Source organism: Pseudorasbora parva, chromosome 10, assembly GCF_024679245.1.
Source record: "Pseudorasbora parva isolate DD20220531a chromosome 10, ASM2467924v1, whole genome shotgun sequence".
Lineage (NCBI taxonomy): Eukaryota > Metazoa > Chordata > Actinopteri > Cypriniformes > Gobionidae > Pseudorasbora > Pseudorasbora parva.
Genome location: NC_090181.1, coordinates 31787850 through 31807592, shown reverse-complemented (window position 1 = coordinate 31807592; position 19743 = coordinate 31787850). Strand labels below are relative to the sequence as shown.

Genomic DNA, 19743 nt, shown 5'->3' with positions numbered 1-19743 from the left:
TTTCTATTCTAGACTGAATTGTGTCATTCATCAAGGACAACAAAGCCTTATGATACTGAAATGCTGTATTTGAAAGTTTGTTCAATGTGAATTAATAAGAAACTGAAAAAAATACATTCAGCACAGAAAAATATGGATAAAACAAGAAATACAACAGGCACAGTACAAGATCAAAACCAAAGGGTGGTGATATAACCCCACATGAAAAAACAAAACAAAACACTGAACCAATGACCAGATGTATATTACAATGTATGATTTAAAGTATTCATGGCTTGATAAGACTGTAAATAGAGCAGCATCAGATCACATCTTCTTAAAATACAACGGACAGCAAACAGCTGTTTAAAGGCCAGAGACTCTGAGAAGTTGTGATAACATCTTGTTTACTCACTTCTAAAAATACTTCCTATATCTGTATTTCTTATAAGATGTTGAACAAGCAAGAGCGCTTCATTACACTGAAAAGCCACCAAGGGTGGCAAATGTCATTTGTATCTGAACACAGTGATGAGGCAGAAATGTAAAAAAGTAGGACACCATTTGGTAGCTTGACACGGCATTACAAATGACTACACATCAGAACCGGGTTCGCGCAGAATGCAAATGGAAAATAAGCCCAGTCGTCAAAATACAAAAGCACCACACCTAGTAACTTCGACCTTGTCTGGCATAATCTTACAAGTGGTGTTGCATTGACTACCGGTATACAATAAAATATCATCAGCTTTCCCCACATTTCAAATGACAGACAATACACTAACTTATCTGTTATTAAACATCAAAAAAGGTATTTAATGATGTACTGTACATAAAATGGCACTATTAAACATCTCAGACTGCCACACTGGCATCTGATCAGATCTCGGGAAGATCAGGCATGTTTTATTGTGTATTTGCCTTTCTGAAGCTGTGAGATGTAGAGTTTTGACTTGCTCCCATCGACTCGTTTAAACCAGACTTCATCATGATTGATTGTAGTTATTACAGCGCTGTTTGAAAGAAAAGACAGAGGAGAAAAATGACTCACAAAAGTGCTGCAGAATAATCAATAGGAGCTTGGCAATTCAGCGTGTCTGGGTAAGGAACCCTCACCTCGTAGGATACTCGTCTTTCTTGTCAATACATATGGCCTGTCCACGGCTGTACCAGTCCCCGTCGTAGAACAAACGTCCGTCCTCTGAGCGGGCATTATGCTGGTGTTTGTCACTCTTTGATGAGACTACAACAAATGATGCAAAGTTCTACTGTTACTGATATAACAAAATCAACGTAAAGCTCCAGTTTCTGCAGGTTTTATGAAGGTAAGGGTATTTAAGACCTTTTTATAAGACCAACTAAACAAAATGTAAGGAATAAATTGATGGGAACATAACACGTCAATGTTCTCTAAATGTAAATGTCTAAGCAGCACACAATGAGTTGTATTAGTGACACTTCAAAGTTTGAAAATACACTTTCCAACAAATCTCCATAACTTCTTGGGAAATCTTGTGCAAGTGATTTTATGATTAAAACAAGAACAAATCTCTGGCAATGGGTTCAAAAGAATCATGAATGTAATTCAAATGTCAGTCATTTTCATACCGAATGACATATTTGTTCTTGTTTTAAGAATGAATCAATTCATTTTGTTAAATTTCTCAGAAAACAAGACAATTTCTTCATTTCTGCATGCCATTAAATGTATCTTGATCTAAGGATGTTTTGAATTTGTACTGGAAAACAAAAATTCTAATTATTTGCGATGCATAAAAATTTATTAAATTTAGGGCCTCACGAAATCTGTTTTATTTTATAGTTTATTCTGTTTTAATTTTTCTAGACTGCTTTAACGGTTGGATTCAATTTTACTGACTTTCATTCATCTTTGGAACACAAATGAAGATGACTATTGAAATGGGAAAGATTTCAGTCCTCCATTGACAACTACCACTTTGACGCTTTAAAAAGTACATAAAGAGATCATAAAACTAATTTATATGAATCAAATGGTTTATTCCAAATTTTCTGAAGGAACTCTAATGCTTAATATGATGAATGAAAGTCTTACGGGTTTGGAGCGACATGAGGGTGAGTAAAGGATGACAGAATTTTCATTTTTGATGAACTATCCCTTTAAAATTTACTGACCTACATTTGATTTATTCATTTCAAAGTTTATTATACAGTGAATACAATTTTTATGAATGGATTCTGCAATTCCATCCACATTTTCTGCATTGCAGAAATCCTAAGGCCCTAATTTAATGCCATGATATTGAATTTAAGACTTTCTGATCCGATTTAAAACATTTCTAGGGCCTTAAATCATGGAAGGTCAAATTAAGACTAAGACCCGAGGAAACCCTGCTGTAGTACAAACCAAACCATAGATTCACTCTGTGTCTATTTAACTGGCATTTGTTAACGAGTTACCACTTTGGAATTTGATGAGATTATTATGCACCGAAACTCCAGGAAGTTGCCCCGAGCAAAAGGGACTAAGTACATTGTTCAAGGTCACTACAGTAAATTGGAGATTCTAGAATAATTCCTGAGTTTACCCCGATTTGGATTAAATCTGTAACATTTGTGCCAAACTTATAACCATTACAGCAGGTAATCTAGAGGTTAAAGATCTAGTGAATGAAATGCTGAAGGTTATAATCACTTAAGATGTGATACACATAATTACATTACTAATCTTTGGGGTCAGTAAGATTTTTTTTTTTTTTAAGAAATTAGTGCTTTTATTCAGCAAGGACACATTTAATTGATTAATCATCAAATAATTCTGTTTCCACAAAAAACTTACGCAGCACAACTGTTTTCAACATAAATGTTTCAACAAACTAAATGTTTTATAAAATAAAATAAAAATTAAAAAAGGATCACGTGAGACTGAAGACTGGATTAATGATGCTGAAAAACTCTTTGCATCACAGAAATAAATTACATTTTAAAATATATTAAAATAGAAAAAGTTATTTTAAATTGTACTAATACCAACCCCAAACATTTAAACAGTAGTGTATAATTAGTCAATTTATTCAAAAACTAATAATCTAAACATATATAAATGAATAATATAGTTTACTATAGCTATGAATATTAAATATAGTAAGAAATATGATATTACCATCTGTCTTTACTCTGTGAGGTCCTAATGTTGCCATGGCCTACAAGATAGTAACACGACACGTCACTTACAATATAATCAAAACGTCTTCACATAAAATAAAGAGTTTTTGACCGACTAACCTTTCTAATAGCAGTCCAGTCTTCCAGAATATCCAGGTCTTGCAGCATGTAAACTATGTATGGGCGTGTTACATGTTAAGAAACTCACAAATCATAATTCAAGCAAAATCTCGATAGACAGAATGTAGATTTATAGAGCAGACTGTAGTAAAGGATATCGGACACAACGACAGGCTTTTTCTTTTTGTCTGGACTGAAGGGATCTTTCTTCTTGTTTTTTCTTGACTGTAACTCATCGTTCCAGAGTTCTGTAGGGGAAATATGATTTCAAAAGATTGCATAGATAACACAAAAGCACAAAAATGATGTGTGACCGTATTAACAATTCCAGTACCTGAGGTAATATCTATACTGTGGCGGTCTTCCTCCAAACGTCTGATTTTCTCCTCCAGTTCACTTTGAACCGTATCAAATAATAAGAGTTTCTCACTCTAGAAGAAATAAATTGAACCAAATTTAAAATCACAATGAAATTGTGTAGTATTTCCTTATAAATAATTTATCCATGTACATTTTTTGGAAAATGTATGTTTCCCTCATAATCTTTAATTAAAAAAACTTCCCCTCCATCTTTCTTCTCTGATTCGTTCGCTGTCACGAGGGAGGGGGAACCTGTCACTCACATGAGATCGACCAATAGCAAACCGATCAATTCCCCATGGACAAAATCAAGCCCCACCCCCCTTTTTTTCTTAATCAAGAAGCTGTTTCACTTGGATGTACTTCACAATAAGACTTTTACAACTTCCATTTCATGCTGATATTAAGGGTGCACTATGTAGTATTTTTGCAGTAAAATATTAAAAAAACACTAGGCCAGTTTTATATATTTTGTTCAATTGAGTACTTACAATATCCCAAATATTTCCAACTATTTGTAAATTGTGAGAAAATTGCTATTTTAACTAAGGACCGGGCCGTTTCAGCATAGCGTTTGAGCAGTCGTCTGTCAATCGCGTCATATCTGCGTTATGATAAACAGAGCTGCTTTACCTTATAATCATGACCGGTAAAAGCGGAAGTGCGTGCGCCCGGTGACTGTCCCCCGTCCCGTCATAATACAAGTCCATAACAATTATATCAATATCAATATCAATATCAACAATTATATATAACAATTGTATATTGTATAACAATCACTCCAGCGGCCGTGCTCAGCTCCACAACACTCGGTCCTGCTCTGCTTTACACTACAGTAACGTTAATAACTTCATCCATGAACATGATTTCTGCCCGAGTCCTATTTTCCACCGGCTGTGAGGTGAAGACCACATGTCCCAAGATACTACGCTCACACTTGGCGTCATCAAACTACACCTTTGTTTAGAATAGGCGCCCCCCAGTGGACGGAAAGTTGCATAGTGCACCTTTAATTCTGAAAGGGCATTTATATTAGCCTGACAAGCCAGACCCACATCAAGATGTTTGGTCTGGAAACTCACCATAGACAGGGCTCAATCTGAGGGGCGGGATAAACGGTTGTCTTTCAAACTCCCTCTGCACGCGATAGGATAGCGGTACACCAACCGGAGCAACGACGGTGAAGGGGAGCTCGCTGACTGATTAAACATTTGCCGTATCCGGTCGGCTAAACTCCGAACACATCTTCCCTTTTTAAGAATGACTTCAGTGCCGCTCTTTGTTCTTTTCTCAGAGGAAAGCTTAACTCCAAGTCTTCCGGAGGCGCGGGCAGAGCTGATTCGAAAGACCGCCGCCGTTCGCCAGTTTCTGTGTTTACTAGAAGACTGTGTTACTAGAAGCACGCAAACGCAACTCGGCCGTCGTCATTATGGCCCCGCCCGCCGACTCTATAGCCTACCTACAAGATGTGATTGGGCCGTCCAGATTCTGAGGAATACAGCTCAGATAGGAATTGAGAGTTGCTAGACCACACTTGCGGCCAAATTAAATTTGCTGCCGCTAGGGTGCGTCTAGATTTCTAGGCTACATTTATATAGATGTGGCTTCAAATGTGGAAACAACCTAATAAAGATATTAAAACAGCCTCATGCAGTATAAACACTTCTGCATGGCTCTGTTATGACTCAGCAAAACATTTCAAACTTGCACCATTGTTTAGGTAATAGTGGATTACATCTGTAAATCTCACCTCCCAATGCTGGAGCGCTGCTTGGGTTTCACAGTCGTATTTATTCTTCACTGATTCCAAGCACAACTCTCTGTAGATACCTACGTATGAACGTATAATTTAAGCAATGAGATAACGCAGTCTTACCTAATAAAAATCACTATTTCAAAGAACAATAATCCCATGTTCGGTTTGGAAATCAGACTGACCTGCAACTTTAGTTCTAACTTGCATATTCTCCTGAAGAGTTGCAAGAGGTTCCAGGTATTCGGGGGCCTTTCCTGACATCACTTCCTGGAGTTTGGCATCAACTTGACTTAGTCTCTCTTTATATAACCTAATAAAAGCATATACCATCTTAGTGACCAATGTTCAAGCTTGCACAGATTGAATTCAAACAAGAAGATTGCACATACTGGTCTTTGAGGTCAGTGAATTGTTTTTCTAGATTGGTCATTTCATCAAGGCATTCCATCCTTCGCCTTTCACAGTCCTCATCGTCCATTTCTGTAATTAAACAGATTGTTTCTTTCTTTGTGTGTTATTCAAAAATTAGAAGTAACCAAATCAGGCTCAGTACGTAAAGTGAACTGTCAAATGGCTTGTAGGCGCTGTCAAACAGGGACCAGCAATTCCTCAATAATACAAAAATAACAATAATAATACATATATAAAATATTGTTATCATTGTCTCAGACAGACAGACAGACAGATAGATAGATAGATAGATAGATAGATAGATAGATAGATAGATAGATAGATAGATAGATAGATAGATAGATAGATAGATAGATAGATAGATAGATAGACAGACCTGAACTTTCTCCATCCTCGGAGACAGAAGAGCTCTCTGTATCCTCATCTTCTGAAGTGGTCCCTTCTTGCTCTGCGAAATCCACCTCCATCTCTTCATGGTTGCTCTCCTTCTTTTCTCTCGAGTGCACCGGCATTCTTTCTTTTATTAAGATTCTCGCGAATTCTATGAACCGCTTCTCACCTTTAAAGCAATCTTTTTTGTGAGCAGATGTGTTTGTTAGCTTGATGTTATTGCTAAAAACAAAAGACACATAAACATGTTATGTATCATGCTAACAAACGTTTAAATCCTACATGTGACTAGTAGTTGCCGTTTAATCTAGATTTGATGAAGTCAAAACGGGGAGCTTTAGATTATTAAATCGCTTTGGGTGTTTTAATATTTTTGTAAAGTACAAAAAAATCTATTTTGCTTCATTAAGCCATGCTACCCTGTGAAAAGCTGGGACAGTGGCGCGGAATGTGTGCTGTTGTAGCGCTCTGGGATTTGTAGTTTTTATGTTGACGCGAGTACCTCCTATAACGTGGTTCATAGTGGACTAAAGAACTACAGTTCCCCTCCGTCACTCGTCCTGTGGAGAGCGTGTTTACCACTGTAAAAACAGGCTGGATAAATCAATGGACGAATGGACAAAATGATTGCGTTATTTTCACTGTAGTAAGTCAACACTGTAGTAGGGTTAACCCTAACCCTCATCTGTTATTATTTGGTTTATTGTGGAATAGGTTTACAGTTCATCCAGTTTAATTTGACTTTACAATAAATAAAAATACTGAAACCAAACATTATTAAATAATCCTCTTTCTTTCTTTCTTTCTTTCTTTCTTTCTTTCTTTCTTTCTTTCTTTCTTTCTTTCTTTCTTTCTTTCTTTCTTTCTTTCTTTCTATTTATTTATTTATTTATTTATTTTCAAAGGGATATGGCACACAAATTATATGATATGGGGAGAAAACATTATTATTATTATTATTATTATTATTATTATTATTATTATTATTATTATTATTATTATTATTATTATTATTATTATTTTATCAAAACTATTTTGATATATACTAAACAATGACGATTAAGTTTTTTTTTAAATACTTGTTTGCTTGGATATACAGACAAGTAGGCCTGCAGAAGTTCAAATTAAAAACAAGAACTATATATTACTGTAGCCTACTACCTTACATTTATATATAAACACAAAAATATGGAACAGAAGTGAAGTGTGCACACTTCTGTTTATGCATCAACACAAAGAAACACATTTTGATATCATTGTTTCATAATATGTTGTATTTCATTGCAAAGTATAATTTATTTTCACAGTGATAAATACATGATAACATGATGCTACTGATAAATTATAATACTGCTCAAAAACTTTATAAACATTATAATAAATAAAAGAGAGTTTTAATATCTGTTGTTTTCTCTTTTTTTATATGTACAAACACAGTTGATATAATTTAATTTGACCAAATAGAAATTTACCCTTCATTAAGTCACAAAGGCAAGAAATATATTGAAAAATAGAAAACAAATCAATTAGAATAGTGTAAATAATAATGTAGACATATACAACCTTTCAATAGAGAAAAAAGGGACACAAACATATAAAAACAGTCCTTGATATAACAGTTTAGAAATGTCCTGCATAATGTCTTTTTTATCATCAAATATGAAGTGCAATTATCTATTTTCACATGAATTATGAATCCCTGTTTATGAACGTAAAATATTTAGCCTCGGATGACGTCTGAGCGTTGAATGACTCTGACATCGATTAGGGTGTTTTTCATGTCGCGTCCAGGGGCTCCGCCATGTTTTCAGATCTTCAGAGAGGTGTGTAGTTCACAAGACACACACACAGAGGAGGGCTGGCTGCTCTCTTTTCTTTTGTCTGACCTCCTCTGCAAAAATGCACACCCCAGCACTAATTCCTCACGGTACCTCACAACCCATAACTGCTTTCGAGACGTAAATTTGACAACCCCTTCCATGTATGAGGGAATTAACGGAAGATTATCATTAGCTCTTCAAAACATCTCGGAATGTTCTCTAAAAAACCTCATGGAGATGTCAGGAAATCGACACAGAAAGTCCTGGACCCCAAGAAAGACGTGCTGACAAGATTGAAACATCTTCGAATCGTTATTGGTGAGAAATAGCGTTGTTTATATTCATTTTAAGAACCTAATTTTGCCTTGCATGGAGCTAACATGCTATAGAGAGGAGATTGAAGGGACCATCCGCAATCAACGTCAGTAAAGTTGGTTTTATATTCGCACATTCACACATTCGCGTTCAATAACTATCTCAATAAATGTGCAATAAATTAATGTTTGCAAATGGTAAACAGCGATATGATATTGTGAAGCAATGATTGTCAACCCACACCACTTTTCAAAACTGAAAAAAATGTACAAGTATTATTTTAAAGGCATTCTTACTTGCGAATGTCCACTGAATGTACAATGTAGCGAGGAAAACCAGTTAGGGACCGTGTACAAAGTTTATTTTTTTTTCATTGTGTGCAAACAGATAGGCTAATTAAATTTTAGCTGGCTACAGATGAACCTACCAGCAAATATAACGCACATTACATTTTAGCTGGCTACAGATGAACCTACCAGCATATATAACGCACATTATAATGCTATATATTTTACTTTAGAAACAATAAAAAATGCATTATAATGATGGTGTTTAGAAAGCTGTTTAGGAAATTAAAAAGAATGAACAGTTACATTAACTGTAATTTTATATCCAGTCATGTGGAAATCCATCTGTAATCTGTGCTATAACTATCTGGGCAGCGGTGACGTGTCAGCTGAGTTTGGTGACGGTACAGTGAATTACAGTGAAGTTATTGAATATTGTTCATTATGAAAATTCATAAAAAATACGATTTATTATTCTTTTTCGAAAACAACTGCTGTGCTATAACTATCTGGGCAGTGGCGACGTGTCAGCTGAGTTTGGTGATGGTACAGTGAATTACAGTGAAGTTATTGAATATTGTTCATTATGAAAATTCATAAAAAATACGATTTATTATTCTTTTTCGAAAACAACTGCTGTGCTATAACTATCTGGGCAGTGGCGACGTGTCAGCTGAGTTTGGTGATGGTACAGTGAATTACAGTAAAGTTATTGAATATTGTTCATTATGAAAATTCATAAAAAATACGATTTATTATTATTTTTCGAAAAACAACTGCTGTGCTATAACTATCTGGGCAGTGGCGACGTGTCAGCTGAGTTTGGTGATGGTACAGTAAATTACAGTAAAGTTATTGACTGTTATTCATTATGAAAATTCATAAAAAATACGATTTATTATTCTTTTTCGAAAACAACTGCTGTGCTATAGCTATCTGGCCAGCGGTGACGTGTCAGCTGAGTTTGGTGATGGTACAGTAAATTACAGTAAAGTTATTGACTGTTATTCATTATGAAAATTCATAAAAAATATGATTTATTATTCTTTTTCAAAAACAACTGCTGTGCTATAACTATCTGGCCAGCGGTGACGTGTCAGCTGAGTTTGGTGATGGTACAGTAAATTACAGTAAAGTTATTGACTGTTATTCATTATGAAAATTCATAAAAAATACGATTTATTATTATTTTTCGAAAACAACTGCTGTGCTATAACTATCTGGGCAGTGGCGACGTGTCAGCTGAGTTTGGTGATGGTACAGTAAATTACAGTAAAGTTATTGAATATTGTTCATTATGAAAATTCATACAAAATACGATTTATTATTCTTTTTCGAAAACAACTGCTGTGCTATAACTATCTGGGCAGTGGCGACGTGTCAGCTGAGTTTGGTGATGGTACAGTAAATTACAGTAAAGTTATTGACTGTTATTCATTATGAAAATTCATAAAAAATACGATTTATTATTCTTTTTCGAAACCAACTGCTGTGCTATAGCTATCTGGCCAGCGGTGACGTGTCAGCTGAGTTTGGTGATGGTACAGTAAATTACAGTAAAGTTATTGACTGTTATTCATTATGAAAATTCATAAAAATATGATTTATTATTCTTTTTCAAAAACAACTGCTGTGCTATAACTATCTGGCCAGCGGTGACGTGTCAGCTGAGTTTGGTGATGGTACAGTAAATTACAGTAAAGTTATTGACTGTTATTCATTATGAAAATTCATAAAAAATACGATTTATTATTATTTTTCGAAAACAACTGCTGTGCTATAACTATCTGGGCAGTGGCGACGTGTCAGCTGAGTTTGGTGATGGTACAGTAAATTACAGTAAAGTTATTAAATATTGTTCATTATGAAAATTCATAAAAAATACGATTTATTATTCTTTTTCAAAAACAACTGCTGTGCTATAACTATCTGGCCAGCGGTGACGTGTCAGCTGAGTTTGGTGATGGTACAGTGAATTACAGTAAAGTTATTAAATATTGTTCATTATGAAAATTCATAAAAAATATGATTTATTATTCTTTTTCAAAAACAACTGCTGTGCTATAACTATCTGGCCTGCGGTGACGTGTCAGCTGAGTTTGGTGATGGTACAGTAAATTACAGTGAAGTTATTGAATATTGTTCATTATGAAAATTCATAAAAAAATATGATTTATTATTATTATCCCAAAACAACTGCTGTGCTATAACTATCTGGCCAGCAGCGACGTGTCAGCTGAGTTTGGTGATGGTACAGTGAATTACAGTAAAGTTATTGAATTTTGTTCATAAAAATGTATGATTTGTAAATGTGTTATAAGCTCTTGTAGCAAATATGTAGTAACGCATTTTGGGGTTTTGCACTTTTTTTAACTATTTGTACTATTTTAACAAGTAAGGTATATTTTTTTATTTTTTTAAATTAATTTTCATAAAGAATATTATTCAATAACTTCACTGTAATTTACTGTACCATCACCAAACTCAGCTGACACGTCGCCGCTGCCCAGATAGTTATAGCACAGCAGTTGTTTTGGGAAAATAATAATAAATCATATTTTTTATGAATTTTCATAATGAACAATATTCAATAACTTTACTGTAATTCACTGTACCATCACCAAACTCAGCTGACACGTCACCGCTGGCAAGATAGTTATAGCACAGCAGTTGTTTTTGAAAAAGAATAATAAATCATATTTTTTATGAATTTTCATAATGAATAACAGTCAATAACTTTACTGTAATTTACTGTACCATCACCAAACTCAGCTGACACGTCGCCGCTGGCCAGATAGTTATAGCACAGCAGTTGTTTTGGGAAAATAATAATAAATCATATTTTTTATGAATTTTCATAATGAACAATATTCAATAACTTTACTGTAATTCACTGTACCATCACCAAACTCAGCTGACACGTCACCGCTGGCAAGAAAGTTATAGCACAGCAGTTGTTTTTGAAAAAGAATAATAAATCGTATTTTTTATGAATTTTCATAATGAATAACAGTCAATAACTTTACTGTAATTTACTGTACCATCACCAAACTCAGCTGACACGTCGCCGCTGGCCAGATAGTTATAGCACAGCAGTTGTTTTGGGAAAATAATAATAAATCATATTTTTTATGAATTTTCATAATGAACAATATTCAATAACTTTACTGTAATTCACTGTACCATCACCAAACTCAGCTGACACGTCGCCGCTGTCCAGATAGTTATAGCACAGCAGTTGTTTTGGGAAAATAATAATAAATCATATTTTTTATGAATTTTCATAATGAATAACAGTCAATAACTTTACTGTAATTTACTGTACCATCACCAAACTCAGCTGACACGTCGCCGCTGGCAAGATAGTTATAGCACAGCAGTTGTTTTTGAAAAATAATAATAAATCGTATTTTTTATGAATTTTCATAATGAATAACAGTCAATAACTTTACTGTAATTTACTGTACCATCACCAAACTCAACTGACACGTCGCCGCTGCCCAGATAGTTATAGCACAGCAGTTGTTTTTGAAAAATAATAATAAATCGTATTTTTTATGAATTTTCATAATGAATAACAGTCAATAACTTCACTGTAATTCACTGTACCATCACCAAACTCAGCTGACACGTCGCCGCTGTAGTGTAATGGCTTAGCTGGTAAACATTTGCACCCTTTGCATTAAGTACAGCTCTTATATTGCACTCAATTGTCTGAAAAGGGTGATAAAGCATTGCAATTGTTCAATTTATTTCAATTAGTAGCCTACATACAATGGAAATATGTATTGATCTTTAATTTTTATATTATATTTTATTCCTTTCATATTTATTTATATTGAAACACTAAACAGTATGCAGAGTAATATTCTCTGTACCTATTACTTAGAGAAACCACATGTTATCAGTGTGTTTAGAAAATTTTTTGGATTAGAGTTAGCTCCAACCTCTGCGTGTGTGTTATTTCTCTGGTGTGTTTTGTGTGTGTGCTGAATGCTCAGTGCAGGTCCAGTAGCCTATTGGAGATTTTTGCAGACAATGACAGGAATGAAGACTTCTTTCTGCGACTATACAGATTATTTCTATTAAGTGTAATAAATGTGCTATTAAATATAATTAAATCTAGAGTTTTTTTAAAAGTTTAATTTGATTGTTATGAAAATGCACAGATACAGTGGGTACGGAAAGTATTCAGCCCCTCTTAAATGTTTGTCACGGGTACAGAGCGTGACTGCACTGAAGTGAAGGGCAGGTGGACAGGTGAATCAGGTCTTGGTGAGGGATGTGGGAATCGTTGGAGAGATCGCTGGATATAGACAATGGACAGTTCGCTGGAGACACCATGTATTCTAACTCCTCAATCTCTACCTTGTCTTCATCCCAATCCTTTCTCTTGTCCTGGTACTCATCTTCCTCTCCATCATATGCAGGCATTTTTCGGACTTTCTTTGTGTTGCTTTAAATTGTTCCTTTTTTACACAAGATCAGCCCAAAGATGCCTGTGTTAACTGTATATGGTCATATGAATGAAAGAACATCAACACCTCAAAAAATTTCTAGATGAAAATCAGAAAATCTGATTCATAAAATTATATATTTGCAAACCTTCAATCAGCTGTTTCACAGTATGAAATAATAAAATGCAGGGGATATATTTGTTTCAATTCACAATATGGACAGCTGTCTATCTTGACTTTAGCCTGTAAGGTTAGGTTTAGAACATGCTGTTATCTGTTCTGACAATCAGTGTTAAAGCACTGCTACATTTGGCAGTAAAAATCCATTGGTGTGATCTTGGTTGAGCTTGTGTGCAAAAAAAGTTTAAGCATTTTAAATTTTTGTTAACTATATGCATTTTGTGTCAAAGCAACAAGAAATGTGTTATTTGTATAGCCCACACAGACAGATGTTTTGCTAACTGGGTTAAGATTTTAGGAAATCTGTTAAATGTATTGTCATAGCAAATGTAAAAAACTGTAACTCAGGTACTGTCCATTTCTTCTGATCATCTTTGAGATGGTTCTACACTTTCATTTGAGTCCAGTTGTGTTTGATTGGACTTTATTAGGAAAGCCTGTAAATAAAAAAAACTGTAAATGATTTTAGCAAATTACTGAAATATAACAAAGAGTGAAAAATGTAAGGGGGGGTCTGAATACTTTCCGTACCCACTGTATATTACTTATGTTTCTAAGCAAGCAGATCTCGTTCCTCATTGACTATCATGTTTCATCATGACTATCACCATCATGTTTTCCCAACTATGGCAGTCTATGGGGCCCAAGACAAGCGTAGTTACAAACATTCTTCCAAATCACTTTCTTTCTTTTCAACAGAATAAAAATTAAAACCACATAACATATTTTAACAAATCCTTACGTAATGTTCTACTAAAGAGGAGAAATAAGTGACATGAAAAAAAAAAAAAAAAAAAAAAAAAAATATATATATATATATATATATATATATATATATATATATATATATATATATATATATATATATATATATATATATATATATATATATATATATATATATATATATATATATACACAGTCCCTGACAAAAGTCTTGTCGCTTGTGTACAAATTGACCTAAAGTGCCGCTGAAATATATTTCTAATCAAGATTTGTTTTACAAGAAATGGTTCGTTTTAATCCCACCAGCTTTTGTGATAATGTTTCAGTGAAAAACTAAACTTTCAAAAAGTATTCTAATATTCACAGCTTGGTAAAGCCCATTGAGATGTTTGCAAAGACATAAGTGTTGTCACCTTGTCATATGAGCTTCACCTGTGACTAATAATGGATCAATTAGGTCTCAAGTGTGTATAAAAAGAACCCCAGTACACTAGACCTTCACATCAACTGCAACTGGACCTCTGCAAACATGCCTAAGATTCACCCTGAGACTAAAGTTTTGATTATCAAGAGGCTGAAACCAGAGCCACTGCTGATGTGGCAGACACCTTCAATGTGTCTCAGCGTCAAGTACAGAGGATAAAAAAAAGATTTGAAGAGACTGGAGACGTTTTTGACAAGCCCAGGTCAGGCAGACCCCACAAGACAACTGCTCGAGAGGACCGTTTGTTGGCTCGAAAATCCAAGGCCAGCCCATTTTCCACTGCAGCAGAGCTCCACGAGACCTGGTCACCTGAAGTCCCTGTGTCAACCAGAACAGTTTGTCGGATTCTGTCTCGAAATGGCCTCCATGGTCGAATCAGTGTCCAGAAGCCAGCACTAAACAAAAGACAATTGAAAAACCGTGTGGCATTTGCCAAGGCCCACAGCCTGCTAAAAGGATGGACGCAGGAAAAGTTGCAGAAGGAGGATTTTTCAGATGAATCTTCTGTTGAATTACACCACAGTCGCCGCAAATATTGCAGGACACCTACTGGTGCCCGAATGGATCCAAGATTCACCCAGAAAACAATGAAGTTTGGTGGCGGAAAAATCATGGTCTGGGGTTACATCCAGCAGGGGCGTCGGACTGGGGGGATAAAGGGTACTGAGTAACCAGGGCCCAAGGCAGGAAAGTCCATTTTCTATACATACACATACATGGTACGGGGGCCCAGCAAGATGGTTTGTACCCAGGGCCCAAAATTTGGTGCTACGCCCCTGACATCCAGTATGGGGGTGTGCGAGAGATCTGCAGGGTGGAAGGCAACATCAATAGTCTAAAATACCAAGAAATCTTAGCTACCTCTTATATTCCCAACCATAAAGGAGGCCAAATTCTGCAGCAGGACGGTGCTCCATCGCATACTTCGTCACCGTCTCCACATCCAAGTTCCTCAAGGCGAAGAAGATCAAGATGCTCCAGGATTGGCCAGCCCAGTCACCAGACATGAACATCATTGAGCATATGTGGGGTAGGATGAAAGAGGACGCATGGAAGACGAAACCAAAGAATATTGATGAACTCTGGGAGGCATGCAAGACTGCTTTCTTAGCTATTCCTGATGACTTCATCAATAAATTGTATGAATCCTTGCCAAACCGCATGGATGCAGTCCTTCAAGCTCATGGAAGTCATACAAGATATTAAATTTGGATCTCACAGCACCACAATTTAATTTGCTGACATATTTTTGTATTTGCAGTAAATTTGTTCAATTTTTGTATAGGCGACAACTTTTGTCTTGCCAAAATTTGACCTTTCTGTCTTGATTAAATGATAAATATTTTTTCTGTGAAAATTATTTATTTCAGTGCATTAAACATCATTTGGGAGGGTTTTAGCTTTTCATATGAGCTATTTCTAACACCAATGAATTAATTAAAAGTCAGGTTAATATCAGGTATTTCTAGAAAATAGACAAGCGACAAGACTTTTGTCAGGGACTGTATATATATATATATATATATATTTCCCCACTGAACAATCTTTAATATTTATAACAACAGCAAATCTATTTATTTGTATAAATCATGCAGGTCATTCTTTAGGTTTTTTTTTTAAATATTTTTTTGAGTATTTCAAGTATAGGAATATAAACAAATTTTAACAACAACATAAATGGAGCAAAAAAAGAACAGAAAATGCCAAATTAAATGCATGAAGAGCCAGGGATAATATAAATTACATTATATAAAACATCTCAAGAGGCACTTATTAAAAATCAGGCAAAATGTCACAAAACATACAGTCACATGTAAATTGTAGGAAAAAAAAAAAAAAAAAAATATATATATATATATATATATATATATATATATATATATATATATATATATATATATATATATATATATATATATATATATATATTAAAAGAAGGGCAGGTAAATTGTAGGAAAAAAAATAATAATAAAATATATATATATATATATATATATATATATATATATATATATATATATATATATATATATATATATATATATATATATATATATATATATATATTAAAAGATGTACACAATATTATGCATTATAAGGCTTTAACATTGCTGGAGGTATTGTATCCAAGTCAAGTAATACTTATAGACAAAAAATAAAATGGCTATTTATGTAAAACAAATTATCTAGTAAAATAAATAGATTTATTAGAAAATATTTATTCAAAATATAATTTTTATAACATTATAAAAACAAAACATCCTTCTACAACCAAGCAAAAATGTATGAAAGAATAAATAAACAGTATTTCTGACCAAACAGTGTTACATGGAAAGAGATGAGGTAAACAGCTAATTTGAGTTTTTTTTTAATGATATTATGTCTATCTATTCAATACATCAAAAAACAGGAGTAACTGTTATAATAGAATGCAGTAGGAGTGAACAAGGAATAAAATATTTAATTTGCTTTCTGACTAAAACGGGATTAATGACACTAATATGATGATTGAAGTATATGGGAAATACGTAGAACCAGAAGATGGCAGTATTGCAAGATCAAGGATGCAAGCTGCCGTTACAACCCGAAGAAGATACCTAATTTGTAGATGGTCCCTAAAAAACCCAACTCTCCATAGAGGTAAGCGTGTTTATCTGCTTTTGAAAGACGTCGAGTTCTACAGAAACATGTGTTGTAGCATGTTCTCATAATAATCAATAATGATAAATAACCGAAGTTTGCCATTTTTAATAAAGATTCATGAAGTTATTGAACGCGGAAGTTTGAATGTGCGAATATAAAACCAACTTTACTGACGTCCGCAATCATATGGTGTTAGTTTACCTGCATTTCTTTGCTTTGAAACCTTTGACAGTAAATGACAAGTTTGCATTTAGAAGTGTGTTCTGATATACAACGATTTGATCTCTTGTATGGCTGAGTGTTTTTGTGTCTTTGCAGTGGGTTTTGTTTTGATGTGACACATGCATTGGTTTCACTGGAACCTCTTTAGGTGTCAGTGAATCTGAGGTTGAACAGATGTTGTTTTTTTTCAAATGTTTTGCTATTGATTTTAATTAGCTATTCTGTCTGTAAATTAATCATTAATAGTGAATTAAAAAAGTGATTAAATGATTAACATTAAGTTTAGAAGTTGAGGAGTATGACAGTTTTAGAGAATCATACTCATAAACTCAATTATTCTCTTGAACATGTGCCAAAACTTGCAGTTTGCTTCAATGAAGTAAGGCATTAAAATCTTGTGTGAACAAGAAATTAATTGTCACTTTAAGGTGACGTGGTTGCAATTGCAGTTACTATAGTAATAAGAGTAAATGATGCATAATTACAAGTAACTAGTCATAAACCAAACCCCAACTGTAACTCTATAATAAGTGCATGTAGTATATTAATTTTTCTCAGTACTCATTTGAGTAAGTACAATGTAACTGTCACCTTAAAAGAAAGTAAAACCCTAAACTTTTTTTTTTAAAAGAGAGAAATGATGATGATGAAAAATCTCACTGTCAAATTCATGCCTGTCATGCATAATGCAATAGAAGGAAAACAATGCCTCTTGGCCAGTGGAGATTAGTTCATGTTTTGGGTGGGGATCAGCAAAGATTTGGTTCTTTTGTACTGGGTGGGATGTCACAGAATACCAGAAATAAACAGGCACTTCCTTTGGGAATAGTCAAGGAAGTCAGAGAAGGAATCCGTCTCACTCAGGCCAGTTCCCTCAGATTCCCGAGTTGTTTAGCTGCACTGACTTCCTGAATGTTGGACATGTGGATGGTTTATGCAACATCACAGATTTTTGAGTGAAGGTGCAGTGTCTGTGGTTAAAGAGTCCTGTTAGAGGTGTTGGCCTGCCATGGAGTAGGCTGGTTACTTTCCAATTATGACTCTGTTTCCTGAATTGCTCTGTGTGGCGTTATCTGGCTTCCTGATGCCATTGTGTTATGCTGATGATTGTTTTGAAACTGAAAACATGATGTTGCTATGAATGGCAAGGAAACTGCCTCCATCACAGTAAAAAAGGATTGTTAAAATTGTGTCCTGAGATTGTTTCATACTAACACCTAGTTTTTTTCTCAACTTTCACAAAAGTTTTGTTTTTGTGCTGTATATTTTTACTGTACAATCCAATGGTTGTTCTAACTAACATTTTTTTGTTTACTTAAAGGGTTAGTTCACCCAAAAATGAAATTTATGTCATTAATGACTCACCCTAATGTCGTTTCACACCCGCAAGACCTCCGTTCATCATCATCATCATATGCAGTCAATGCCCACTATACTGTCCATGTCCAGAAAGCTAATAAAAACATCATCAAAGTAGTCCATATGTGACATCAGTTAGTTAATTAGAATCTCTTGAAGCATCGAAAATACATTTTGATCCAAAAATATCAAAAACTATGAATTTATTCAGAATTGTCCTCTCTTCCGTGTGTCTCCAAAAAGATTCAAACGGTTAATGAATCAGTGAATCGATCAATGCTGTGGATCGCCAATGTCACGTGATTTCAGCAGTTTGGCTGTTTGACGCAATTCGAACTGCTGAAATCACGTGACATTGGCGACCAGAATCATTGATCGATTCATACCGTTTGAATCTTTTTGGAAGAACTTGGAAGAGAAGACAATGCTGAATAAATTCATAGTTTTTGATATTTTTGGACCAAAATGTATTTTTGATGCTTCAAGAGATAAACTAACTGATGTCACATATGGACTACTTTGATGATGTTTTTATTCCCTTTCTGGACATGGACAGTAAAGTGCATTGATTGCATATTCTCTGGGACTAAAATATAAAATATCTTAAAATGTGTTCCGATGATGAACGGAGGTCTCACGGGTGTGGAACGACATTAGGGTGACATAATTAATGACATAAATTTCATTTTTGGGTGAACTAACCCTTTAATGTCTTAATTGTAAAAATCTTGTAATCTGTACTATTCCCATACTAGGCCTATACCTCGGTTACTCAGAAAACCCAAGTTAAAATTAATTTATTAGTTTGAGTCCCACTTTTGGGGATTTTAGACTTTTGACTAATTTCTTCCACTTTTGCAGTTAAATTTATCTAGTTGCAGTCTCTCGTTTACTAAAGTAATCTTGAATGTTGAATGGAAAAATGAGAGAACATCACACAATTTAAGATGGCTTCATAAATTGATGTTGCTTTTCCTAGAATGGTCTTGCCATTATGGTGATCAGTGTTCCCTTTGGTTGGGCACTTGGAACATCATTTGATGTAATCCTCTTGTTGATGCAGTGATGCAACAAGAAATCACAGTTATTT

General features: G+C 34.5%; 2 protein-coding genes across 10 annotated transcripts in view; one reads left to right on the top strand and one right to left on the bottom strand.

Moving 5' to 3' along the window:
* Nucleotides 1–45: 45 nt before the first annotated feature.
* On the bottom strand, nucleotides 46–6620 carry brms1la (BRMS1 like transcriptional repressor a). Of its 2 annotated transcripts, XM_067455880.1 has the most exons (10): nucleotides 6147–6620; nucleotides 5749–5839; nucleotides 5542–5669; nucleotides 5354–5433; nucleotides 3578–3674; nucleotides 3402–3491; nucleotides 3244–3308; nucleotides 3122–3161; nucleotides 1096–1222; nucleotides 46–992 (listed from the first exon to the last, which is right to left on the bottom strand). In XM_067455880.1, the coding sequence occupies exons 1-10, from the start codon at nucleotides 6280–6282 to the stop codon at nucleotides 875–877; spliced, it is 972 nt and encodes a 323-aa protein (XP_067311981.1). In that variant the 5' UTR covers nucleotides 6283–6620; the 3' UTR covers nucleotides 46–874. The 2 variants fall into 2 exon arrangements, with proteins under 2 accessions (XP_067311981.1, XP_067311982.1); XM_067455881.1 differs by lacking the exon at nucleotides 3122–3161.
* Nucleotides 6621–7971: 1351 nt separating this feature from the next.
* The window catches only part of ralgapa1 (Ral GTPase activating protein catalytic subunit alpha 1), a 117591-nt gene continuing 105819 nt past the window's right edge, over nucleotides 7972–19743 (top strand). For 6 of the 8 annotated variants that reach the window (XM_067455872.1, XM_067455871.1, XM_067455875.1 and 3 more), the window contains exon 1: nucleotides 7972–8298. In XM_067455872.1, the coding sequence (XP_067311973.1) occupies nucleotides 8193–8298 (106 nt within the window). In that variant the 5' untranslated portion in view covers nucleotides 7972–8192. The remainder of the gene's footprint in view (nucleotides 8299–19743) is intronic. The other 2 variants (XM_067455877.1, XM_067455874.1) reach the window with 1 other exon arrangement.